The 25,360-nt window shown below is 54.2% G+C and overlaps 1 protein-coding gene across 1 annotated transcript; it reads left to right on the top strand.

Annotated features, from left to right (window-relative positions):
• The first annotated feature begins 938 nt into the window (after positions 1 to 938).
• Positions 939 to 7,512, top strand: STRA6 (stimulated by retinoic acid 6). The gene is made up of 5 exons (XM_012801927.1): positions 939 to 1,042; positions 5,152 to 5,218; positions 5,550 to 5,635; positions 6,963 to 7,102; positions 7,445 to 7,512. Exons 1-5 carry the CDS (start codon positions 939 to 941, stop codon positions 7,510 to 7,512), a joined length of 465 nt encoding a protein of 154 aa, XP_012657381.1.
• The last annotated feature ends 17,848 nt before the right edge of the window (positions 7,513 to 25,360 follow it).

The following is a 25,360-nucleotide window of genomic DNA, read 5'->3' as shown; positions in this document are numbered from 1 at the left end:
AGTTGTAGGAACAGAAAGGGTTTCTAGTGAGACACATGTTGCCTCCTTCATGGAAGCCACAGGAGGAGGAATGGACAGACTCCCTGTCCCTGTTTCTGTACCCAGCCCACTGCGGTGGTCTATCTCCTTTGGGTTACCACAATGCTGGGGCACTGCAGATGTGGGGACACTGCCCATGTGCCCCAAAGCAGGCGCTGGAGGCAGGTATGTGTGTGAAGCCAGGTGCTGGTGCCTCCTGGCCACACCCTCCAGGGCTCAGCTGCCAATAGACTTGGGGCCCCAGAGGGGTAGGCTGAGGCTGGGGGAGGGACTCAAGGGAGCCTGAACAAAGTGGGGGCTTGGGCAGGACCCCAGAGAGTGGGGAGGGGCAGGAGCCAGCAGGGAGGGCAGGCCATGCAGAACTGACCGTGGCCCGCCCACCCTTTCATCTTTACAGAGCCTTCCTCTCTGGTCCTCCCTTCTGTGTCTGTGGGTCCGTCTAGGTGGGCTTGGGGAGGGGAAAGGAAGGGAAGGTCTCTGTGGAGGGCTCAGACTGGGCAAACCTTTGAAAATGGTCCTTTGAACAAAGGCCTGGTTGGTAGCTGGTCAGGCAGACAGAAGTTCCAGCAAGACCCCAGGGACACAGAGGGGGTGTGCACAATCCCCGAGAGGATAGCTCTCTCTGCAGGACCAGGCGAGATTGGGCAGGATGGGACGGGAGGGGACACGAGAGGCCCTTCCCCTCCTCCGTGCCAGCCTGCCTGGGATCTCAGTCCCAGTCGGGCTTTTTCCAGAGAACTAAAAGCAAGAAAGTAACCTTTAGGATTAAAGAGAAATGTTTCTTTGTTTGGGTTTTCTTTCTTTCTTTTTTTTTTTACTTTTAATCCTCTTTTCACATCTGTAGAGGTTTTTTTTCTCTCTCTCTCTCTCATCTAGGGGTCAAAGGAGAAGGACTGAAAATGTCCTCCCAGGCAGCCGGGAACCAGACCTCCTCCACAGGCGACTTCGAGGACAATTGGTACATCGATGAGCCCCAGGGGGATGAGGGGCTCCAGCCAGACGGGTGAGTGTGGAGGCCCCAACTCTGTGGCCACCAGAGTGGGGTGTGGCAGAGGTTACCACTGGGGGAGGGCAAGGGCTGCTAAGACTGGCTCTGTCACTCATTTGCTGTGTGATCCTGAGCAAGTCACATCCTCTCTGGGCTTCAGTCTCCATATCTGTTACATGACAGTAACAGCCCTCTCCTTGCTGTTGAGATGCTTGAGATGGGAGACCTGGGCCTCGCTGGTCACTTACAAAGCACCTGTGTGCTGTGTTGAAAATACAGATCCCTGGGCTTTGTCTTTGCAGATTCAGATCCAGCAGGTCTGTGTGGCACCCTGGATGATCCAGGCCCATAGCCAGGATGGGGAAAGCTGGGGGAGTTGAGGGAAGTGGGCCTGCCTTTGAGGTGTTACTGGTCTCTGTGGTGATCATTCGGGGTGTGGCGGGTTCTCTGGGCACCCTGAGGAGTGTGGTGGGTGCAGGCAGAGAACTGGTGGAAGAAAGCATGGCTCTTGTTTTTAGGGTTTCAGAGTTTCCAGGAGGATGAGGAGGGCCTGCTGTCTTTAGCAAGAGTACTCGGGCCACCCCAGGGGAAGGAGGGGACCTGGGGACCCGGCCATAGCTGCTTTGCCCAGAACTTTCTACCTTTGTTTGGTCTGGGCATGCTAGCAAGGTAGCTGGGCCTTTCCATAGCCCCCAACCTGCTGCCAAGACCCCTTGCATGCCTGGGACCCCCAGCTCTGTTCTATCCCATTGTTTCTGACCCAGGCCCCATCTTGGGCCTCTCTGCTCTGTCTGAGGGTTTGAGGAACTGGAAAGGTGAGGCTGGGGGGTTGTTGAACCAGATGTATGCACATCTGTTCTCCATCAAAACCCGAAACTGGAGAAGGAAAAATTCTTGCGTGCCTCCCCAGGGGCTGGGGCTGCAGTCTGGCTGGGCTTGGGTCACCCTGCAGGGATGGAGGCCCCACCCAGGCCTGAGGGAAGGAGCTGTTGTTTGGAGGACTCAGGGCTCTGACCACCTGGAAAACAGACTGCTGCCAGCAAGGGAGTGCTCCCCACTCATCTTCCCTGGCTGACCTTGAGTGCCCATGAGCTCCCTGTGTCCTTTCTGTGTTTATACGAGCTGGAAGGGAGCAGAGTGGGGATGGGCCAGGAACCCCATGAGGACGAAGATCCTAACCTAGGTTATGGCCCTAATCTGAAGCTGTGACCTTGGGAGCCTCAGGCTGGGGCACTGGCTGGGAGCCAGGTGCCTGCAGCCAGCTCTGTAGCTGGGCTATTCAGATACCATGTCAGAATGCATTTGCGTGCGTGGCAGGGACTTGGTGATGGGAAGTGCTATCCCTAATGTGGGTGGCATCTAGAATTTGTAGCTCTCTTCTCTCACTGCAGGGCATGGCACCTGTAAGGATGAAGACATTTGTTTGAATCTATTTACTTAGCCAAATCAAGTCAAACCACCAGCCATCCTCCTGGCTCCAAAGGTGGGAGTAGGAAGCTAGGAATTCAGGGAAATCCCAAGGAGATGAACTTGGACTCACCTCTCCCTCTGTGAGTCAGACATCTGAGGGATGTGGTGCATCAAAGCTTTGAGGAGTTCCGGAGCTCTCAGCTGCGCCTCAGCGTGCTCCACCATTGTCAGGCCAGAGCTGGGGTGGGCAGGCACTGATGACAGTAGCCAGGACAGACTCAGCCACAGAAATTTTCTAAAATTCAGAGCACTCAATAGCTCAAACACCCTCAGTGGCCTCCTAGGGCCTCCTATGCCTGTTGTAATCTGGTCTCACCTGACCTCCGGGCTGCACTCAGACTAGAAGCCTGACCTGGTCCCAGCCACGCTGCCTGCCATCTACCTCTCTACTTCCTCCTGCTCTTTCCACTTCATGGAGATGCCTTTCCCCTTTTTTGTCTAAAGAGATGCTCTAATCAGGTGCCCAAAGTTCCTCTCCTTCCTCTGCATCCTGTAGCACCTGCCTGTGGGTGTTGGGAAGGAGCCCACTGCCCTCCCCCATGTTGTTCTTTGTGACTGTACCTTCATGCATGTTCTACAGCACAAAACATGTCCATGAGCCATCAACCAAACATTTGCTCATGGAATGGACACACTGAGCTGAGGGGCCAGACGGAGACCTCAGGTGGTACAGAAAGGGCCAGAGGTTCCCCCAGATAGGGCAGTGGAGGAAATACCCAGAGGTGGCTCCTGGTTTGGGTGTGAGGGCCCCAGAAAAATGGTCAACTGGGACATTTGCTCCCAGGGACAGTTTACCAAGTCCCTAACCAGGCTGGGCCCAGGGTTATAGGGAGGAGCAGGGCGTATTATGTGATATGCAGGCTGAGAGGGGATGCAGCCTGAGAGAGGAGCCCAGACCCTGCCACACACCTCATGATGAGAGGCCTCAGAGTTGGAAGTGGAGAGTGTGAGGCCTGAGCCCAGGCAGAGGGAACCTGAACCCCTATGTGGCACCTACTCCATCCATGAGCCCAGTTTTGCTCCGGGTTCGAACCTGCCACCCTTGGTGTATGTGGCAGGTGCCCTGCCCACTGAGCTATGGGCGCTGCCCAAAGAACTGTTAAGTTGGTTTTTTTTTTTTTGAGTCAGAGTCTCACTATGTCACCTTTGGTATAGTGCTGTGGTGTCACAGCTCACAGCAACCTCAAACTCTTGGGTTTAAGCAATTCTCTTGCCTCAGCCTCCCAAGTAGCTGGGACTGCAGGCGCCCGCCACAATGCCCAGCTATTTTTTTGTTGCAGTTGTCATTGTTGATTTTAGCTGGCCCAGACCTGATTTGAACCTGCCAACCTTGGTGTATGTGGCCGGCACCCTACCCATTGAGCTATGGACACCACCCTCAGTTTTGCTCCAGGAGAGGGAGAGGCAAGCTCTGCCCTGGCCAAGAAGTTCCACAGAAAGGATTTACTCTGCCCCCCCACCCCAAGGACAAGCCCAAGTGACTGGTTTCTTTCCCACTGCTCACCCTCTGGGATTTCCTGAGAGAGCGGCAAACAGGAGGGACTGGGCTGTCCCAGCTGAGGGGCCTAGCTCTCTGAGGGGAAGATGCAGCCTTGGTTCCTCCCTTCCACACAGTGGGAGGGTGCCCAGGTGGGCAGACAGAGCCTCCTGGGCACGCAGGGCCTGACTGTAGCTTGGGATCCTGTCTTAGGCCCTTGTCACCAGAACTTATGGCCTTGATCACACTGCCATCATCTCTCTGGAATTCCCAGGCTTACGCTGGGCAAATCTGGAAGTCTGCTCCTCCCTGGGGACCCAGTCCAGCCTGGTCTCCCAGGCCTGGGTCCAGCACTGAGCTAACCTCCTTTCTTTACCATATGACCCAGCCGGGGAAGTTGAGGCCTTCATTGTCCTCACTGATCTCATGTCCACAATGGGCCTACCTCTGTGCTCAGCCAAGGCGAGAGCAGAACCTCTGCCAGGACATAGGTTGCCTCTGTAGAACTAGGAAAAAAAACTCGCATTTAAGTATGTTCAGCTCAGTAGGTGCACAGGGCTCGGTGAGTAGTGTGGCCTAAGTCTCAGACCATACCCATTCTCGTCAGTTGGGGGGAGGCATCCTTGGGCAGTTGTGCGGCCTGCCCAGCTGCACATGAAGGCTCTTAATGAGAGGAAAATAAGAAAAGAGGGAGATGAGGGAAGATCATTTCAATCACAGACCAGTCTTAGATACCAATCACTTGATTGCTTGACCCAGGTGTATGCTTAACTGCAGTTCTGAGAAGAGACCTGTGAAGTCAGAGCAGTCTGGGAGTATTCCTGGAGGGGGAGGAATGAAATGGGTCTTTAAGGATGGGAAGCATCTGGGTGAGCAAAAAAGAGACATTCAGGCCTAGTTGTCTCAATCTGCATCCCCTCGGAGCCTCCTGTCTTCATTACCCTATAACCCCATAGCTCAGCATGGGGCCAGCACACTATAGGGACATGAGAAAATGTCCAAAATGGGCTCCAAAATGGCCCTGAGAAAGTGGTCTGAGGCAGGCTGGTGTGGGAGAGATCAGAGGGTTCAGAGGATTGAGGATTGAGCCTCAGTGTAGACAGCCTTGGACCTCAGACCCACCTGGGCACCCAAGGGGCCCTACGTAGACCTGAGCTGGCCTTTGCTTACTCTGCAGGACAGTGCCCTCCTGTCACCCCAGTGTGCCCCCTGGCCTGCACCATGCCTGCCTGGCCTCCCTTTCGGTGAGTCCAACCTGAATCCAACCTGACTTGCAACCTGCTTCCAGCGTGAGCAGAGGGGCTTGTATTTTCCTGCTGAGGCTGGTGACGGGGGACCCTGGGAGCCCCTGGGAGGGGGAATCTGGGAGTTCTCCCACAGTGGGAACCCAAACTAGGATGCAGGCCAAATCTAACTTCCCAGACATCTGCCACCTCTTGACCAGTCCCCAAGATGACATGTAAGTGTGCATTGGGAAGATGGGGGGTATCCTGGGGTCTGAGTCCAAGCCCTCAGACTCAGCCCCCTTGGGGAAGGCCTGGGCACCCTGAGCCCGCTTCTGCATTCTCCTTTCAGATCCTCGCACTGCTGCTGCTGGCCATGCTAGTGAGGCGCCGCCAGCTCTGGCCTGACTGTGGGCGTGGCAGGCCAGGCCTGCCCAGGTTGGTATCATGGCCTGGGCACCCCCACTCAGGGGGCCCAGCTGACAGGGCCACTCTGGGAGGACAGGTGATTCATTAAGTACTTAAAAACCTGGTCTTGGGGGCAGCACCTGTGGCTCAAGGGGTAGGGTGCTGGCCCCATATACCAGGGGTGGCGGGTTCAAGCCTGACCCTAGCCAAAACTGCAAAAAAACAAACAAACAAACAAACAAAAAAACACCCAGGTCTGGCCTCAGGGTCACCCCTATCTCACAGCCTGGGGGCTTTGTTGAATTTCACCCCATCTCTATGTTTAGTTTAGGGACCCCAGAGGGTGGGGGAGGGATCTGTTCAGGCCCACCTGTTCCTGCTGCCCAGGATATGGGGAGAGGGGATTCAAGCCCAGACCCCAGGAAGAGAGGCGCACTACAGGACGCAGCTCCAGGCTGTGACTTCTCTGCTGGCCCTCAGTGTCTGGACTGACCATGGCTACTTCAGCACCATCCCGACTCTCCCCTTTCCTTAGGGGTGTCATTTGACCCTGATGCTTAAAGGCAGATTTAGTATGGAATAACCTCTAGTCCCTATGGCTGGAACCAGAGCCCAGGACAGGCACCACCCCAGGAAGATGGGACTTCGCAGGCTAGTAGGGTAGAGACCAAAGGGCTGTGGGAGGTGGTAGGTGGAGCCCAGTGTAGGCAGCCTCACACCCTAGATCTGGGCTGCCCACTGTGGTGGGTCCTGCTATACTGGCGTTGTGAGGAATCAGCCTGGGATCTCCGGTTGGCTCAGGAAAGAGATCGCCCTGTCTGGGGGTGGAGATGTTGGAAGTGGGGGAATGAAGCAGGATGGAGCTCTCAGAGCCTGAGCTCAAGCTGGAATGAGGAGCAGAAGGTCTGAGCAGCCTGCCCTGAGCCCAGAGGGGTGAAGCCTGGGATAGCCGTGCCCGCTGTCTACCCTCTGCCCTGGGTCCACGCCCGGCCCAGGGCGGCGGCGGTTACACAAGGATGTTGTGACTCGCTGAGCTCTCTGAAGGCTTGCCAGCCCAGACAGACCGATCAGTGTGGGGGCAGCTGTTTCCTGGAGCATCCAGGGTGGGTGGAGCAAGCAGCGCTATGGCCTGTTCCCACTGCATGTGTGTCTTGAGGCCATTTGCCACAGGGCTCAGAGCTCAGTAGACAGGAGGCACTCCACAATTATCGATGGAGTGAATGAATGAAGGACCCTCAGTTTTCCTGTCTGGAAAGTGAGACTGACTCCATCCCCTGGTTTATGGAATGTAGCCTGTGGTAATGAGGCTGCAGGGGGCTGAGTGACTCCTTCCTATTCTGTCCCTGCTTCCGTCCAGCCCTGTGGATTTCTTGGCTGGGGACAGGCCCCGGACAGTGCCTGTTGCCGTCTTCATGGTCCTCTTCAGCTCCTTATGTTTGCTGCTCCCAGATAAGGACCCGCTGCCCTTCCTGAGCCTTGCCTTGCCACCTAGCCAAGGTACCCAGTGTGGCCAAGGCCTTGTGGCTGGCTTGATGGGACTGGTGGGAAGGGGTCCAGGGCCATTAAGCTTGGCTCAAGGAGGTGATGGTAACAAGAAAGGCTGTCAATGAGAGGGGCTGCTGCCCAGCAGCTTGATCTCTTTAGATCATCTAGTCTGCACAGTGACTCGGCATAGCCCCATTTTATAGTGGAGGGAACTAGGAATCAGAAACAGGAATGATAATAAAGTAGTAGTTTAATTTATTAAGTACTTATTCAGGCACTGTGCTAAGCACTGTATATAAACCTGCTCATTTTGTCCTTGTTAATATACAAAATATGAAAATTTCTATTTCACAGATGGGGACACTGAGACTCCAAGAGGTAACTTGCTCGCAGAGCTGATACTAGTCAAAGCCTGGATTTGAACCCAGAGATCTTGCTTACTGAACTTGCTGAGGGGCTTAGAAGCTGGAGATGGGAGAAAGACTTGGGTGGGCTCATGCCAGGCCTCACTTCTGTCCTCCCAGCTTGGGCCTCTGCTTGTTTCACCTTCCAGGGCCCCAGAAGATGCTGGGCCTGCTCTATTACGCTGCCCTCTACTACCCCCTGGCCTCCTGTGCCTCGACTGGCCACAGAGCTGCATACCTGCTTGGCAGCATACTGTCCTGGGCCCACCTGGTAGTCCAGATCTGGCAGAGGGCAGAGTGTCCCCAGGCACCCCAGGTAACCACTGACTCACAATGGCCAAGGGCAGAGGGGCACAAAGTCTGTTCTTATGTCTGAGGCTTCCCTGGCTCCTTTCACATGGGATTCCACCCCTTCACACACAGGCCTGTTCCAAGCTCAGCTTCTCTGTGGGAGGAGCAGGGTACAAGCAGCTGGGCCCTGCCCTCAGGAGCTTCCAGTCTAGAAAGGAATAAGAAGGGCAGCATGGGCAGAGCAAGAGGAAGAGGAAACCTGAAGACCCCATTAGTGATTCCCCAGGCTGCCTTTGGTCAGGCTGGAGTGGGGATGTTAGTGCTGAGGTGGGGGATGGTCTCACAGAGGGCCAAAAGGAGAATTCTAGAACCTCAGAATCTAGTTCACTGGCTGCTGGGTGGGGTGTGAAGCTGCCCTATCTAGATCCAAGGAATGGTGGTACAGACTTTGGAGCTAGATAACCAAGTGTGAGCCTTGCTTTACGACTTCATTCATTCACTCATCCATTCATTCATTCAACAAACACACTGAAGCATACACTTTGTACCAGAGACGTTTCTGGGCACTGGACTACTGCCATGAAAAAGATAAACAAAATCCTTGGGGAAACATGATAAACAAAATGACTCCAGGTGGTGCAGTGCCTTGAGGAAACAATGTCACCTGAGACTCAGTTTCCCCAACTGTGACTGGAGGTGATAATACCACCCATCCCTCAGGTAGAGGTAAAGATTAGATGGTTGCTCTGAGATGGTGGATTTGGTGGGTCTTTTTCATCACCTGGAACCTGGCATGTGATAAACTTGTAATAAGGAGGAACATGCTGGGTTAACAAATAAATGAATGAATATGTAACATAAGGGGCCTGACTCCAGGAAGATCTTGGTCCTTGGAAGTAGGGCTGTGCTTCCCTGTTGCCCAGCTTGCATACTGTATGTGGGCAAAATAAGGCTTTTGCCTGATTTGCAGGAGCCTGTGTGCTAATACTACAAAAACGTAAGGCCAGGGAAAATGGGTGTCCTCTGTTCCAGCTTCATTCCAGTGGCCTGGGGTGGGCAGGAGGGTATCTGGTGGACTCCTCTCTCGTCTCAGGTCTGCAGGAGTCCAGAAGGGGTGAGCACCTCTGCAGGGCCTGAAAGGGGGAAGTGAGCAGGGTGGCAGAGTTGGGGAACAAAGATCCAGAAGGCTTCCCAGGGCCCTGCCCAAACCATCCTCAGGGCCCCAGTGTGAGGTGGGAAGGGAAATGGATGACTGGTTCTTGGTTGGGGGAAGAAGGCAGAGGTAGGTCTGTTTGGGTGTCTGTCTGTCCAGATTTACAAGTACTACTCCCTACTGGCCTCCCTGCCTCTCCTTCTGGGTCTTGGATTCCTGAGCCTTTGGTACCCGGTGCAGCTGGTGAGAAGCTTCAGCCACAGGACAGGCTTTGAGGTAAAGGGGCACAGGGCTGGGGTGGGCCCCTGCTCAGCACCCAAGACACCCCAGATTCCCCCCATCTGTGGTCCTATGTATACAGCCATAGTTGGTAGGGGGCCCAGCACATTGCAGGTGTTCAGAAAATGTCTGTTGCGTTACTGAGGGACGACTTAGTCCTCCCTGCCCGGACAAAGGCTGGACTGAGCCCTTGACTTGAGCCCAAGATACCTAAGGCACCATGTTACATGACTAGTAGGGACTCAAAGGGGAACTGGGTCAGAAGACAGGAATGTCATAGCTCTGTTTTTGAAACAGAGGATCCAGATGGAGAAATGAGACAGGCCTGGAATTGGTTCCCTAATCCAAGTTCTGCACGTGCTGAAATGACGCAGGAATCACCAAGGCAGAACTGCATTAGGAATCAAGTCCAGGGTGGATATAGTTGGATAATACCAAAAAAAGGGGAGGTCCTGGAAGGCTTCCTGGAGGAGGTAAACTTTAGTGAGGCCTGGAGGACAGGGAGGATCTGGAGTGGGGAAGGAATAACAAAAGGGAAGGCATGGTAGGCACAGGAAAGAGCACCAGTAAAGGGGCAGACAGATGGTTTGGTTTTGTTTTTGTTCATGTCTTGTTTGCATGACTGGACAGGTCTTAGCCCATAATAGTACTCAGCAAATATTTTTGAATTTTTAGATAGATGGGTGGACGGATGAATGAATGGGTGGATGGACAGATGAATACACAGTAGTAAGAGAGAATTCTTAAAAGATATTGTAATCTCATTAAAAAGTCGTGCATACACCTACCCTGGGTCAGACTCTGGGCTCCGTGCTGTGGACTAGAGCTGGCTGACCTGTGTCTGACCTCCAGGAGGTTCTGGTGAGGTGGGGGACACGGGGAAATGCTGGACAAAGACTTGCAGTGCAGTGTAAACACACAGCAGGGGAAATGCAGGACAAAGACGTGCAGTACAATGTAAACACACCGCGGGCTGCTCTGAATGCCACGGAACACGTGCAGGCAGCTTGGCTAACCCTTCCTGCGGAGAGGGGAGGAAAAGGAAAACTCCCATGAGGCCCTCAAAGGGGAAGGACGATGGACTCAATAAGGCTGAGGACACAGAGGCCAGGGGGCTTGGCTCCTCTCCAGACAGGGTGGGTGAAGGAAAGGCTGGTGGGAGGCATCCAGGGGAGACAGCAGGCAGGTGGTGGAGCCAGCCACTGGCTGGAAAACTGGGCGAGAGCCCTGCTCCTTGGGGTGATGCTTGGCCATGGGTACGTGCCTCCCTCAGGTCTGGAGCTCAGCAGAAGGGTTGGGACTGGGTCTTAACTTGGGCTTTGTCAGACCTAACCTGAAGAATGAGTAAGACTCTGAGGGGGGATGGACAGTGAGAAGAGAAGAGTCCAAGGGGTTCCCAAGGGGCAGCCCTGGGTCCCCAACAGGCACTTCTGGATTGAGGAGGCCCATTGACTCTTGGCTTTGATGTGGTTTCTGAAGACTTATAACCAAGGTGCTCACAGTCTCCTGAAGAAATCACAGTCCCCTCATGTTTACAGCTGGCTCAGAAGAGGGGAACAGCTTCCTGGGGACACATCATGCCTCGCTGAGTCTCCTCCTCTTCTAGGATTTCCTCTGCCACCCTCTCCTGCCATTGCAAACCTTTCCTCCCAAGTCTTGAGAAGAACAAAATCTTCTTTGGACTTTGGTCAAAGAGATTTAAGTCTCAAAGGACGTGATCAAGCTTTGTGCTGACCTGCTCCTGCCCTAGATCCCAGGGTTGCCATGGCAATAGGTGACACTAGGCAGGCACTCACCCCATCCTTCCACAAGCCTCTGTCACTTTGTGGACAGCTTAAGGCCTGGAATGTGGCTTAGACAAATCCAGCCACCTTGTGATCTCTCTTGAGTAGCTGCAGGAGGAGAGACCTGGGTGTTTAACCTGGAATGACCCCATCCTGTGTCCTGGGCACGGACATGCCCATGGGACATAGGCTCCCTATCACCCCATTCTCAGCCAGCAGAGGCCTGAGGGCCAGAAGAAAAGCAGTGGTGAGATGCAACTGAGTAAAGCAGGAGAGAGTTGGAGATTGATCTTAGGAAGAACTTCCCAGCACTGAGGGTTTTTCCATGGGAGACCAACTGGCTTTGTATTTGTGACAAAGAAAAAGGCAGTTTTGAGGGGCAGGGATCTCACCTCCACAGGTCAGCTGCCTCACACCCACCACCACTACCACCACCGCAGCCAAGAGCACTTGGCAGAGCTCCTACAGAGCACCTACTTGGTGAACATTCTAGGACCCTGAGCCAGAGCCTCAGGGATGGGTCCAGGCAAGTCTCATCTGCTTGTCTGATTGTCTGTCTCCACAGGGGCTGCAGAGCCGCTACTCTGAGGAATATCTGAGGAACCTCCTTTGCCGGAAGAAGCTGGAGACAAGGTGAGGTCCCCACCTTGGTGGGGCGGGGAACAGGGCTACTTAGCAGGCATGTGTGGGAGAGTGGCACTGGGTAGCAGGGGAGAGGCAAAGATGAGGAGTGACCAGACTTTGGGACTTGCCGTGAGGCAGGGCTTCTGAGGGCCACACCACCTGCTGGCATCTTTCTACAGCTCCCACTCCCCCAAGCACGGGTTCCTGTCCTGGGCCTGGATCTGCTTCAGGCAGTACATCTACACTCCACAGAGAGGTAAGGGGTGGGACCTAAGGCCTGGAGTGACAGGTGATGTCACCCTCCCTTGCACAGAACAGCTGCAATAGAGGGCTCCTGCTCCTCAGAATCCTTGTCATCAGAAGGGACAACTCCTGATTCAGGGCAAGGGCAAGACCCTGGCCTGACCTTGGTGGTCCAGAGTCCTGTGAGCCCTGACTTTCTTCCTGGGCCCCGGGGGAGGAGTGGGGGCTCCTGGACTTGGGTGGTGCTGCTCATCACGTGCCTTCTTTTGGGGATGCAGGATTCCGCCTCCCCCTGAAGCTGGTGCTTTCAGCCACTCTGACAGGGACAGCAATTTACCAGGTATGTTCTGCACCCTGTAGTGCCATCTGCCCCTGGACCCTTGCCCACAATCCTGAGCCTGGAACAGCTCAGGCCCAGCTCAGCTTTCCAAGTGCCCCACCCTGAATCCTGGCCAGCTGCTTCTGGCCATCTTGGGAATGCTAGCCTATCCAGAAGGGTGGCAGTGTTAACTCATGTTGGACTCATACTGTGACTCAGACTATGAGTTCTAAAATCCGTATAAACATGAACTTTAATCCTAGTTCAATTACTTACCTCCTATGAGACCTTGGGGCAGGTCACTCAACCTCCCCGAACCTGTTAGTTTATTGGTAAAATAGAGGAAACAGAATTGCTATCCTCTTTGAATAGTTGAGAAGATTTAGTGAGCTAACATGATAAACCCCACTTCCATCACTTCCACACACACACACACAAAAAAAAAAAAGAAAAAAAATTAAAATTCTGGGAAGTAGGAATGATTTTCTCCAGTTTACAGATGGGGGAAACTGAGGCTCTGAGAGATGAATTTGATTTGGGCAAGTTCCTACACAGTTAATGTGTCAGGGTAGTCGATTCCAGGTCTGTGTAGCTTTAATTCTTGTACTCATTTGCAATCTCCAACATAGAAAACTTAGAGGTTTTATATTCTGAAGTTCAAATAGATGATAGATAGAAAAGATAGATAGGGTATAGATACAGCTGTCTCTTGGTATCCATAGGGATTGGTTCCAGGACCCCTGCAAATACCAAGATCCATGGTTGCTCAAGTCCCTGATATAAAATGACATAGTATTTACATACAACTGACATACATCCTCCCGTATACTTTATTTATTTATTTATTTTTTTACTGAATCATAGCAGTGTGCATTAATACTATCATGGGGTACAGTGTACTGTTTCTGTATACAATTTGAAATACTTTCATCCAACTGGTTAACATAGCCTTCATGTCTTTTTCTTGCTATTGTGTTAAGACATTTATATTCTACATTTAGAGAGATTCACACGTACCCTTATCTCCTGTACACTTTAAATCATCTCTAGTTTACTTATAATACCTCATACAATGTAAATGCTATATATATATATACATATATATAGTTGTTACACTGTATTTTAAAATTTGAATTATTCTTTCTTGTTATTTTTCACTGTGGATTTTTTCCCTGAATATTTTATTTTATTTTATTTTCTTGCAGTTTTTGGCTGGGGCTGGGTTTGAACCCGCCACCTCTGGTATATGGGGCCGGCGCCCTACTCTTTTGAGCCACAGGTGCTGCCCCTCCCTGAATATTTTTGATCTGCAGTTGCTTGAACGGTTGGCTATGGAACCCACAGATATGGAATCCCACTGTGTACAGCTGCGGGGCTCAAAGGCCTCTTTTTGGCCTGTGAGCCCACAGTTGCATCTATCTGGAAGCATGAGGATCCTGCTCTAAGGGGCAGATATGAACACTTGGATGGGCAGTGGGCATATGGCTGCATGACACTCTGCTGTCAGTGTCTCCCCCAGGGTCTCCCCTGTTGGCACAGAGACACTGAGCACTTCACTGTGGGGCTCTTCCAGGTGGCCCTGCTGCTCCTAGTGGGCGTGGTACCCACCATACAGAAGGTGAGGGCGGGTGTCACCACAGACGTCTCCTATCTGCTGGCCGGCTTTGGGATCATGCTCTCAGAGGACAGACAGGAGGTGGTGGAGCTGGTGAAACACTATCTGTGGGCTCTGGAAGGTGAGGCTTCTGGGGAGCCCCCGAGGGCCACAGTGGGGACACAAGCCAAGACACCAGCCTAAACAGATGTACTGGGGCCCTTGTGCACATTCTTCCCCTCTCTGGTTTTGACTGCCTCATCTCCAAATAGGGGCAGCTGGAACTTCCGTGAAACCCAAAAAGACTGTCTCAGTAGCCCTGGCTCCTTGTTGGTTTGTGTGGTCTCTCCCACCCCAACCCCCAGTGTCTGTGATCAACTTTCTAGGTGTTGAGATGAGGAAGGCCATGGGATGGGGGAGCTGAGTGTGGAGAAGGAGAAAAGGAAGCAGTTGACCAGAATTTCTGAGCTAATCTCAGGTCAAGGGCTGGGGTGGTAAGGGTGCACACTCTCTTCTGTGCATCCCTGTCTTCTGTGCCATCCCCTTTCTCCTTCTGTCCCCTGACAATACACCTCTCCATCAGGGAACAATCTCAGCCTTGCTTCTATGGTCTGATGCCTCCTGCAGCCACCTACCTTTCCCACCTTCTGGGCCCTCCCTCAGCCCCGTGGAAGGGAAGCCAGCCCTGTGGAAGGGAAGCGCCCAGACTGGGTAGATGGGGAGGGTCGGCCTGAGGTCAAAGCAGGGCTCTGAAAACCTGGGCTGTGGCTCTGGCTACCATCTTCAGACAAAGCCTGGTGGTCAGGAGTCATAGGGCCTGCACCCTCACTGACATGGGGGCTATCAGCTTGTATGAACACCCTGGCTTCTAAGGAGTAACATGTGACAGTCAGAGCTCAGACTGCCAGCATTGCAGGTGGAGGTGTGGCTGCTCCGCAGCTGTTCCTGACCAGTAACATCACCCTTGTCCTGCAAACCTGGGCAAGCGGGCAATGGAGGGGTACAGGGAGTGAGGGTGGGCAGAGGGCCATGCAGTGACAGCCTGCCTTGACCTTCCTGAGTGCCTCAGCTCCGACCCCAGAGGCTGTCCTGGAACCACTGCTGAGGCCCACAAACTGGACAGGTGACAAGTTCTAGGTGGGCGAAAATGACATCTCCAGGGAGATTTTCCAAGCTGACCTTAACCTGGCTCATAGGCAAGGGCAGCCATGGCCCAACTCAGCCCACATTCAAGCCCAGACCCTCACCTGCAGCAGCTTTGTTAGGTCAGTATCACTGATCCCACCTCACAAAGCAGGAAATAAAGGTTCAGGGATAATAAGCGATGTGTCCATGGACACAGATCACACATCATCTGCTTCTACACATCTCACCTTAGGTTTGTAATCACACGGTGCAGTTTCCCAGCTCAAAATTCTCCCACCTGGGGTCTTCCTGTGTACAGGGACCAAACAGGGAAGTATTTTACTCTCCTAGTTTGCAGATGAGAGGCCTGAGAGGGTTAGAGATCTGCCCAAAGCCACTCAGCAGTCTGGGGTTGGCGCTTCGGAGTCCTTTAGTCTATTCTTAGCCTAGGGAACTGGTGTCTTCTGAGCGCTGACGGTGTATATTAGAGCCGTTAGTTGGTGTCGAACCATAAGCTTGGTGTGATTCATAGAAAGCTCAGACTCTAAGACAGATCTGTCTCCAAAGCAGGGCCCAAAACAGGGACATGTGCAGGTTCCCTGGGGCAGCAAAGAAAGAAGATTCTGGGGGTGCCGGAGTTTGGAGGGACCCACATTTGGAAATAATGGAGGGAGAGAGATGCAGGAGGTAGACAGATGGAGATCAAACACCAGGCCTGTGGCCAGGGGGCTTGCTAATCCTTCAACCCTGTGTTAGCCTGTTCACTCACCTGGGCAGGCTCAGCAAGCAGGCGCCTCACCTCCTGGCAGCAGACGGCACAGAATGCACCTCTGCTGCAGAGCTGGCTCCAGAAGGGGCAAGGCAGCAGGATGGAGCCATGCATGCGCACTGCTTTCTCCCACCCTTACATCCCGGAGAAGCGCCCCTGACAGGTCACTGGAGTAGGGAGCCAGGGACAGGCAGAGAGGCCCCAGGTTTCTCAGCCCTGGCAGCATCTGGGAACCACCTGGTAACTTTGAAATTCCTGATGCTCAAGCCCCACCCCAGACCTGCTGAATGGAAAACTGAGGGTGGGGCCGGCATCTCTGACCAATAGCCTTCTGTGACTCTGATGAGCACAATCTGAGCCCCACTGTAGCAGGCACTCTGTGTCAGTGTTGCGGATGGGTTGATTTCAATCCTTTTTTGATAGAAATAAGTCATGCAGCTTCTGCCTTCAGAAAGCCCTCAGAACAGTGTTCTCAGGCCTGGCTGCACACTGGAATCACTGGCCTTGCTTTCACAAAGACAAGGCTGGATGCCACTTGCAGAAATTCTGATTTAACTGGTTGGGGTGTAATGGGGAGTTTTAGCAGCTCCAGGTGATCCTAACTTGCTGTCAGTGATGAGTGCCCCCCCCCGTACCCCCTGCCCCGCGTCCCTGCTTTAGCACCTGTGGCTGCAAGGACTTAGCGCTTGTCTTTTCCCTGTGTGTTTGCTCTCCCCTGTCCAAGTTTCTGGTAGGAACACAGGCACCAGGAACACTTCTGTGGGTTGGCTGACCAGAGTGCAGGTACCTGAGCTCATTCTGCATCTGCTTAGAGGTGGTTGCATGTCCCCCTCCATCTCTCATTGAGTAAAGCCTCTCTCTGAGTCGCAGATGGGGCGTTATGCTTCCTGTTACCCTGGCAGATGGATGAGCAGTATGTTCATGGGTAAACCGAGGCTTGGGGAGATGGAGCATCCTCCTGAAGGCCATGTGGCCAAGAGATGATGGAGCTGGAGGCAGATGCCAGGTTGGATGGAGTCACGCAGCAGTGGAAGCTACAGCACCAGAGTGAGGGCCAGATCTTGGCCCCAAGATGCCATCAGGAAGGATGGGGTGGCCAAAGTCATCAAGTTACACTAGACCTGAGAACTGAGGGTGTGGTCAAGAGGCCTCCACTCAGAGTAGGGCATGGGACAGGGGTAACTTCCCCAGGGCACCACCCTGGTACTGGCAGCTCAGTGGCCCCTCGGAGATCCTCCGGGCCTGAGTTCCCCCTCTTTGTTCTCCAGTTTGCTACATCTCGGCCTTGGTCTTGTCCTGCTCACTCACCTTCCTGGTCCTGATCCGCTCGCTGGCAGCACACAGGTTAGTGGCAGGCTCTGACTCAGCCAGTGCAGAATGGAGAAGAGGTAGGGGTCCAATGGGCCTTCAGGACCCCTGAGTAGGGGCACCTATGGGGAAGCCCCGGGCTGGAGGCTGGGCAGGCCTCTGCAGGACCAGGCTACACTGGGGCGGAAGGAGAAGATGGGGCCTGGGCTGCCCTTGGGTCTTCCTGTCTGTGAGCATGAGTGACACAGCACCAATGACTCAGAGCAGCATGTGGGTTTGCCCTCTGAGAAGGGATGGGAAGGCAGCCTGGGGGGCTGCTTGTACCTGGGAATGGAAGAAGAGGCAGGAGATGGGGACGCATGGGTGAGAGCAAAGGTTAGAGGTACCTGACAGGAGAGGGTGGGTTAGAGGGTGGCCTGGTGGGCCTCAGGGCTCTCAGGAGGCTGCAGTGGGTGCTGAATGTCGAGCCGCCTTGCACGCCCTTTTGTGGTGAGTGAGGAGGTACACTGGAGGATTCCGGGCAGAAAGAGAGCAGGGTGGGTGGGAAAGGGGTCTTAGCACCTCGCCAGTGTTGGAGAACTGACATATGACAGAACTCAGAGCACCTGTCCAGGGACCTATTCCCCCAGGGTTGGCCCTACTTGTCCCAGCATTCAAGGCTCCGAGCCCTGCCCGCCTTGCCTCCTGCCCTGTGGCTGAGCTGCATGACACTTCCATCCTCACTGTTGTTTCCCACTTTTCTGATCTGGCCCAGGTTGAGCCTTCTGCCTGGTTTTGTCTCCCTTAATCACCCCTTAAGACTGCTCAGACATCACCTCTTTCAGGAAGCCTTCCCTGACTCCCAGGTTGGGTTAGTGGCCTCCTCTGAGCTCCCACAGCTCTGGCTTCCCTGCTGATGGTACAGGTTGTAATTAGACAGGAAGTTTGGCTGGAGGCTGACCCAGAGGAGGAATTTAGGGAGTGTGTATGCTCCCTGAGGTCCCTGCTTCTCTTGCTCCCACGCCAGGGCCAACCTTCGAGCTCTGCACCGAGGGGCTGCCCTGGACCTGGGGCCTGCACCCCAGAGCCTCCACCCTTCCCGCCAAGCCATATTCTGTTGGATGAGCTTCAGTGCCTACCAGACTGCCTTTACCTGTCTTGGTGAGCTCCCCTGGCCCCACACCCAGCCTGGGCCCAGACCCTGGTTTAGACACCAGCCCAATTGGGGAGGGGAAATGTGCTCCAGAGGTTCTGGCTGCCCTTGAGTGTTTGTCTGTGGCTGGGCACGTTCAGGAGCAAGAGCCTTCCCCACCCTTAGCAAGCTTGCTCAGGTTGGGGGCGGAGCATGCAGAAGCCCTTAGGAAGTGGATACCTTCCTAAGTGTGAACATGAACCCTGGGTGCCACCAGGTATTTACATGAAGGGTGGACCCAGGTCTGGACCTGGCAAGTTCAGGGTGGTATATTCCTGCTCCAGTAAGGAAGGGCTATGCCACAGTGGGTCACCTCAAAAGGTAATGAGATCCCTTTTGCTGGGAGTATGGAAACAGAGTTCTCTGGGCATTGTTGGCATCTGCAACGAGGGCCCTACCCTGAGAGAATTGAACCAAATAAGGACCCCTCCTCACCCTGAGTTTCAGATTCTTCCATTGTGCACTGCAGGGAGGAAAGCACTCTGACACTGGGGGGGGGGGGAGCAGTGCTGCTGATCCCAGGGCTGATTTCTCTCCACCAGTTCCTTCAGTTCTCACCTTGCTAGAGGAAGATGATAAAGGAGTGGATGGAGGAATTACTAGGACTAAAAGTCATAACTTCCCTTCTTGCTGGACCTTATCTATACTGTACCACCCAAGCGCTTTTGTACACATTATCCCATATAATCAACCAGCCAGATTACTTCAGTGGACAGCCCTTGGGCGCCTACTGTATGCCAGGCTCTGATTCATAGGAATGCAAACATTTGTTTAAAATGTGGTCTTATCCCCAATCATCTGGAGCAATTGGGGCAAAATAACATTTGCAAACCACTTTGTGGTTTTTCGAAGAATTTCCAGACATTATCTCATGGGATCCTAACAGCCCTCTGAGGTAGGGACTACTATCCCCATTTTACAGAAAAAGAAACCAAGGCTCAGAGAGGTAAAGTAACTTGCTTGAAGGCAGCACAGCTAGGCAGTGGCAGAGCAGATTTGAAAAAAGAGCTGCTAAATTCCAAAGCCCTTCTTGTGGCTAGGCCATCACTCCCATGGGCCCTGATGTCTGTCCTCTGCTACTGCACCCCTGGCAGGACTCCTGGTGCAGCAGGTCATTTTCTTCCTGGGGACCACGGCCCTTGCCCTCCTGGTGTTCATGCCCATGCTCCATGGCAGAAACCTCCTGCTCCTACGGTTCCTGGAGTCCTCATGGTGAGTGAGGCAAGGAGTGGCTGGCTCTGGGGCCCCTTCCCAGAGGCTGCTAATAGTGACCCCCTCCCTACCCTACCCATAGGCCCTTCTGGCTGACTTTGGCCCTGACTGTGACCCTGCAGAATGTGGCAGCCCAGTGGTTTTTCCTAGAGACAAATCACGGACACCCAGAGCTGACCAACCGGTGAGGTGGCCCCTGGGCTTATGGCTCCCCCAGGCCCTCAGCCTCCTCTCCTTCAGTGCCTCTCTCTTTTTGTGCCCTTCGTCCTCCCTTACCATCTCATCCCTTTGTCAATCAAAGATCCCAGGAGTTTATAGAAAGCTTGCCTTACCCATAGACAAAAGGGACAGTGGCCCAGCCATTCCACATACCTCTCTCTACACCTGTCATGGGGCCAGAAATACCCCCATCAGCCTTTCTTGCTTCAGGAATTAGCGCTGCTCTGCCCTCATTTCCTTCTAAATGGAGGGGTCATATCAGATGGCAAGGCTCTGGGAGAACCTTGGCCCCAGCAGAGACTTGGAGTTAGTAGACAGGGTACCCAAGGAGGGAGGTGGATGATACCTGGCTCACAGAAAGACCCAAGTAGACTCAAACCCAACTCTGCTACTGAGCAGCTATTCAGCCTTGGCTAAGTCACCCCAGTTTCCCTTCTCTAGAAGGGGATAACACCACTTATTTCCCAGAATGGTGGGTTGAAAGAGAGAAGGCCCATGGCAGCACAGGGTGGGCTGCACAAAAAGCACCCCTGATAAATGGGAGGCCCTCCGTAAACACACATATCTCTGGGCATCTGGGTCCGACACTGACCCTGGGGAGGGGTCGGGGAGAGGCCTGCCTCAGCCTTCCTTCTCTCCCCACCCCAGGCGAGCACTCTACACAGTCACCTTTCTTCTCTTCCCTCTCAACGTGCTGGTGGGCGCCATGGTGGCCACCTGGCGAGTGTGCCTCTCTGCCCTCTACAATGCTGTCCACCTTGGCCAGACAGATCTCAGCTTGCTGCCCCCGAGAGCTGCCACTTTTGACCCTGGTAAAGTCCCTGAGCAGGGCTGGGGGCTGGGAGGCTGCTCAGGCTGCGCTGCCCCGAGCCACATGCTGCTCAGTTCCCAGAGATGTCTGTAAGCATGTGCCCCCTGCGCTCCGCGGCAGTATGCCCTTTGGGTGTGGTGTGTTCCAGCAGCGTGTGCTCCAGGTGCTCACATGCCGTGGGGCTGTGTGCCCAGCTGTCTACATGCTTGGCTGGCGGCATGCCCGCACACTCCCTGTGCATGTGTTAGGGGGCTCTGGGTGCCTCTTTGTGCTGGTGGCCCCTCTGCCCTCACCACTGCTGTCTCTCTCCCTACCCTAGGCTACCACACATACCGGAACTTCTTGAAGATTGAGGTCAGCCAGTCACATCCAGCCATGACAGCCTTCTGCACCCTGCTCCTGCAAGCACGGAGTCCCCCATCCTGGACCCCACCAGCCCCCCAGGACAGCCTGAGGCCAGGGGAGGAAGAAGAAGGTATGCACTCCCACTAGGAATGGGGGAAACTGAGCCTCCTTAGCTTCTCCCAGGAAGGAGGCAAGCATTCCCAACATGTCGTGAGAGCCAGGAAAATTCTCACTTCCTTTCTCCCTTGGCGGCCCGTGGTCACCCCTCCCAGTCTGGTCTCTGGATAATTTTTTCCATGATAGGAACATACACCATATGTGCACAATGAAATGGCTGCCTTGCTAAGGGGCTCTGTCATACCCACCACCACCCCAGGCCAGCTCTGCCGCCTTCACCCCTCCCTCTGCAGAGTGTGACCTCCACCTTCCCTACTGCCTGGGAAGTATGTAGTAGGGAGGGGTGCTAAGCCAGCTTCAAGTCAGCTTCCAGTGGCTTGACAGACCTCATCCCTCGCTCTGTCTGCCACCTTCAGGGTGACATCCCAAGCCTTTACAAACAGCCCTCTGTACCCCACAGAGGAGTCTCCCCACTTCCCTCTCTGAGCTAAACCTCAGGCTCACCCTCCTTACTAAGTATGATTTTCTGGCTCTCTGCTCAGGTCTGGGTACTGGGGAGGCATGGATGAGTGTTTGATGAGTGACTCACAGAAGGTCTCGTCCTCTCAGGGATGCAGTTGCTGCAGACAAAGGACCCCATGGCCAAGGGAGCAGGGCCCAGGGTCAGCCGTGGCAGGGCCCGCTGGGGCCTGGCCTACACACTGCTGCACAACCCAGCCCTGCAGGCCTTTCGGAAGATGGCCCTGTCAGGTGCCCGAGCCAACGGCACCCAGTCCTGAGGGCGGGGAAAGCCGATCATCCTACTCCCTCCCTGGGTCTTCCAGCATCACCTCCTGCCTCAGTAGTCCCTCCCCTGAGCACCAGCTTTGCTGGCAGGTGCTCCAGGATCAGCATGGCTGGGTGGAGGTCTGCCTACTCTGTGAGCCTCAGGCGGGCTCTGCTCTGCTCCCCAGGCTTCAGGAGAGCCAACAAGAGCTCTGGAGAAAGCAACTGGTGGGTTAGGCCCTTGGTGTAGGAGCTAGCGGCACTGTGGTGGCCACATCCAGGCCTCTCCCCACCTTGGCTCTGCCACCAGTCTTGTGGAGCCTCTCCGAAGCCTTCTCCAGACTGAGACAGGGCTGGTGATCCAGGGTAGGGCAGGGCAGCCTTCATTCCAGCTCAGCCTCATCTCAGCGTTGGCCTTCATACTGTGGAACCACCATGGGGCTTGCTCTCTTCCTCAGCTCCCCCTGTCTTCTCTGGGGTATGGCTGGAAGGCTCCTGGGCCTCTGACCTGCAAGGCAGTCCAAGTCACCACTCAAGCCAGGTCCCATACTGAGCTGCCCACTTTTGAGAGCCAGATATTTTTGTAGATTTTATGCCTGTAGCCATTATGAAAGGGGTTAGTGTGTTCCCTGTAATAAACTTGTTCCTGAGAAACAGTCCTCCTTATGGGGGGGAAGGGTATGCAGGGGAAACCCCACCAACCTTGTCAGTAAATCACCACTGAATTTATGGGGCCTGGATGAGCTCGGGGTATTCCGATCACATTTTGGTCTGGGCAGGGGTAGAGGGCAGAGAGAACCCATAGCTGCATCCCTTTGAGTGGTAAAGAGACTGAGGATACTATGATGCAACCCCTGAGCAGTGTGGATGTCACTTTGGAAGTAGGACTCATTCTGGGTCTTAAAGAATGGGCAAGATTTGGGGAGGAGGACAAGGGTGTGCCACCCTGGGGGGTGGCAGGGGAGCTGTCCTAATGGGAGCAGACTGAGTATGCAGAGAAGAGAGGTTGGGGCAGATTGGAGTCCCTTCCCCTTCCTGGGGCTGGGTAGAGGTGGGGGATGCACTAATGAGAAAGATGCTTTGGGAATGGGGCCCACCAAGGGGCAGGGGCCTACAGAGGGTGGGAAGATATGACCCACACCATAGATCTGGGTCAGCAGGGCCTTGAGAAACATCTACACAACTAGTGGAGACCAATAATCTCCTGCCCCACATCCAGGTTCCTGCCCTCCCTAAGCCTTAAAACACCTAAGATGCCAGAGTAGGGTCAGGGACCTCAGACTCACCTTTAAGGTTGCCCAGAGGAGACCAAAGAGGGCGTGCTCTGATCCCTTCAGCCTACTGAAAAATCATCTTCCTGGCCCTGTGTCAGATACCAGCAGGGCCACAGAGAGGTGAACCCAGATTTGGACTCTGCCCTTGACAAGGAAACAGAGTCACAGTAGTGTGATCCAACCCAGAGCTATGTGCACCAGGGAGGAGACCTGGCCCCCACTGGGGGTAGAGGGACAACCAGGAAGGCTTTCTGGAGGAGGTGGTACCTGAGCCAAGTCCCAAAGACTGATGTAGCCAAACTAAGAACAAGGCAGAGGTGCCCAGGTAGAGGGAAGAACACACACAGAGGTGCAGAGGATGACACCACATAGCATTAAGAGAATGACTAATTAGCAGTTCCAAGAAGAGGCAGAGATGGGGCTGAACAACATTGGAGGAGCCCATCAGAAAGGTTATGAATGGCAGGCTGGGGAAGTTGGCTTCACCTGGAGGGCACTGGGGGCCATGGGAAACTTTAAAGCAAGGAGTAGCTCGTTTATTCAGGGCACAGCTGAGTGTTCCCTGTGCTGCCCTGGCCCGGTCTTCAGTCTAGGTCCTGCTCCAAGAATCCAAGGCTGTTCAGCTGTGAATAGAGGCAGGGATGTCAGGGGTCCAAATCACATTAGGTTATCAAGCCTTAGATAATCAGAGTTGATTGGACCCTTAAGCAGTATCCTGACTTATCACATCAGTTGACTTCTGAGGCCACCGAAGCCAGAGATGGCCAGTGACTTACCCAAGGTGTCACAGTACATGGGATTTGGCTCTATCCTGCTGCTTTCCACCAGATGTGGAGTCGTTCTTGATGCTGGCTGCTGATGACATCAGCTCAGCAGGAGCTGCAAGCTAGTAAGGGTCAGGGGGAAGGAGGAGGTGCTGTATCTGGACCAGGAGGAGAGGGAGGGGCTGGCCAGCAGCCAAGGCTCACAGCTGCTACCCTAGACTCCTTGGTCTCCTGCTTCCACTTTGCTGAACTCAGCAGTTCTGGGGGCTCTGGGCAAAAGTCACAGAACCTCTCCTACTGGATCACTGTCCCTCCATCTTGAAAGGGGCAGGATGGAGGAAGTAGGGAGACACATCTGACCTGGTGCAGATTTTGCACTCTGTAAGGTCTCCAGGTTCAGAGACCCTTTGTTCTCCCCATTCTGAGAGACCTGAAGGTCACTGTCAGCACCCCCTCCTTGCATCCACTGCCCGGGACCAGTTACTGATCCATCTGCTTCTCGGGGAGAGATTCCTATGGGCATCTGCAATCCTCATTTGGACTTTCCGCTTGGAAAACCATTTCTTCCTCCTGAAGGGCAGGGGTAAGTATGTTCCCATCTCCTTCCTTCTGTCTCACCTGTCCCCTCTGCCTCTCTGTTCCTAACATCTCTTCCAGCACCAAGACAGGGAAGAGGGGCCAAAACCCACACACTTGTATTTCTTTGCTCCTTTCTGCAAGTACCTCTTGAAGCCACTGCTGACACACAGCTGCACTCAGATTCACTGAGGACATCAGGGAAGCCTCTGTGATAGTTGTCAGACTCTGGCTTCCTGTGGGCCAGTGTCACGGGAAAGAATATCTGCAGCTCTGCTCCCTGGACTCCCGGCCCCTGGCCCATCACATGGTCCTCTGTGTCTCATGGGTCCCCATCACATGTGGGCAGGCAGGCTGCCTGCCCTGACTCTGCAGCTCTGAACCCCCAACAGGGGCTCCTAGATCCACACAAAACTCCAGGCAGACACAGGGGAGCATCAGAAATGCCGTTTATTTCTCTGCTGCCCCCATGCCAGCTGGCCTCTCCGGACAGGCAGGCTGCAGAGGCATATTTGGAGAGTAAGGAAGGGCAGGGGTCCAAGACAGAGGGCCCAAGCTGAAGAAGGAAGGATGAGAGGAAGGCCCATCCTTGATCCTCCAGCACAGTCTGAGATGAGAACGGATAGACTCCTGATCCCCCAAGAAGCAGAAGGGCAGGAGGAGCATGAACAGGTCATGGAGAGCCTCAGGGCCACACCAGCCACTGCCCCTACATCCTATGCTTGTCCCCTATGCTCTGTGTGCTTCAGGCTGCATCCTAGCCATGCCCCATCATCATTGCCACCCTGCCTGGCCCTTGCCAGCTTGTCAGTCACAGAGACTGGGAACCCACTGCCGAGGCTTGGGCTAGGGCATCGCCCTGTGAGCATGCTGCCCTGATGCGGGGCAATGCTGTGAGTAACTGTTAGCTCCACAGAAGGTGATTTAGGGGATTAAATATTATCCTAGTCACTAGCTCGGAGCAGGCCTAGAAGTTGGAGGTGGTGGGTGTTCTAGAAAAGATTAGAGGGGAGGTAGGAAAATGTAAAGTTGCCCAGGCAGATCTTAGGAGTTGTCAACTCCAAGTCCCTGCAGCACTCGTAGGGGCACTGGCAGGGTCAGGGGTGGAGATAGAGAAGCCCTA

The sequence above is a fragment of the Otolemur garnettii genome, unplaced genomic scaffold, assembly GCF_000181295.1.
Source record: "Otolemur garnettii isolate 467f Iridium unplaced genomic scaffold, OtoGar3 scaffold00011, whole genome shotgun sequence".
Classification (NCBI taxonomy): Eukaryota; Metazoa; Chordata; class Mammalia; order Primates; family Galagidae; genus Otolemur; species Otolemur garnettii.
This window is presented reverse-complemented; position numbering and strand designations above follow the sequence as displayed.

Coding starts and splice junctions, on each gene's coding strand:
- STRA6 (XM_012801927.1), top strand. CDS start 939: ATGTCCTCCCAGGCAGCCGGGAACCAGACCTCCTCCACAGGCGACTTC. Junction 1,043..5,151: donor GAGGGGCTCCAGCCAGACGG/GTGAGTGTGGAG, acceptor CTTACTCTGCAG/GACAGTGCCCTCCTGTCACC. Junction 7,103..7,444: donor TGCCTTGCCACCTAGCCAAG/GTACCCAGTGTG, acceptor TCTATTTCACAG/ATGGGGACACTGAGACTCCA.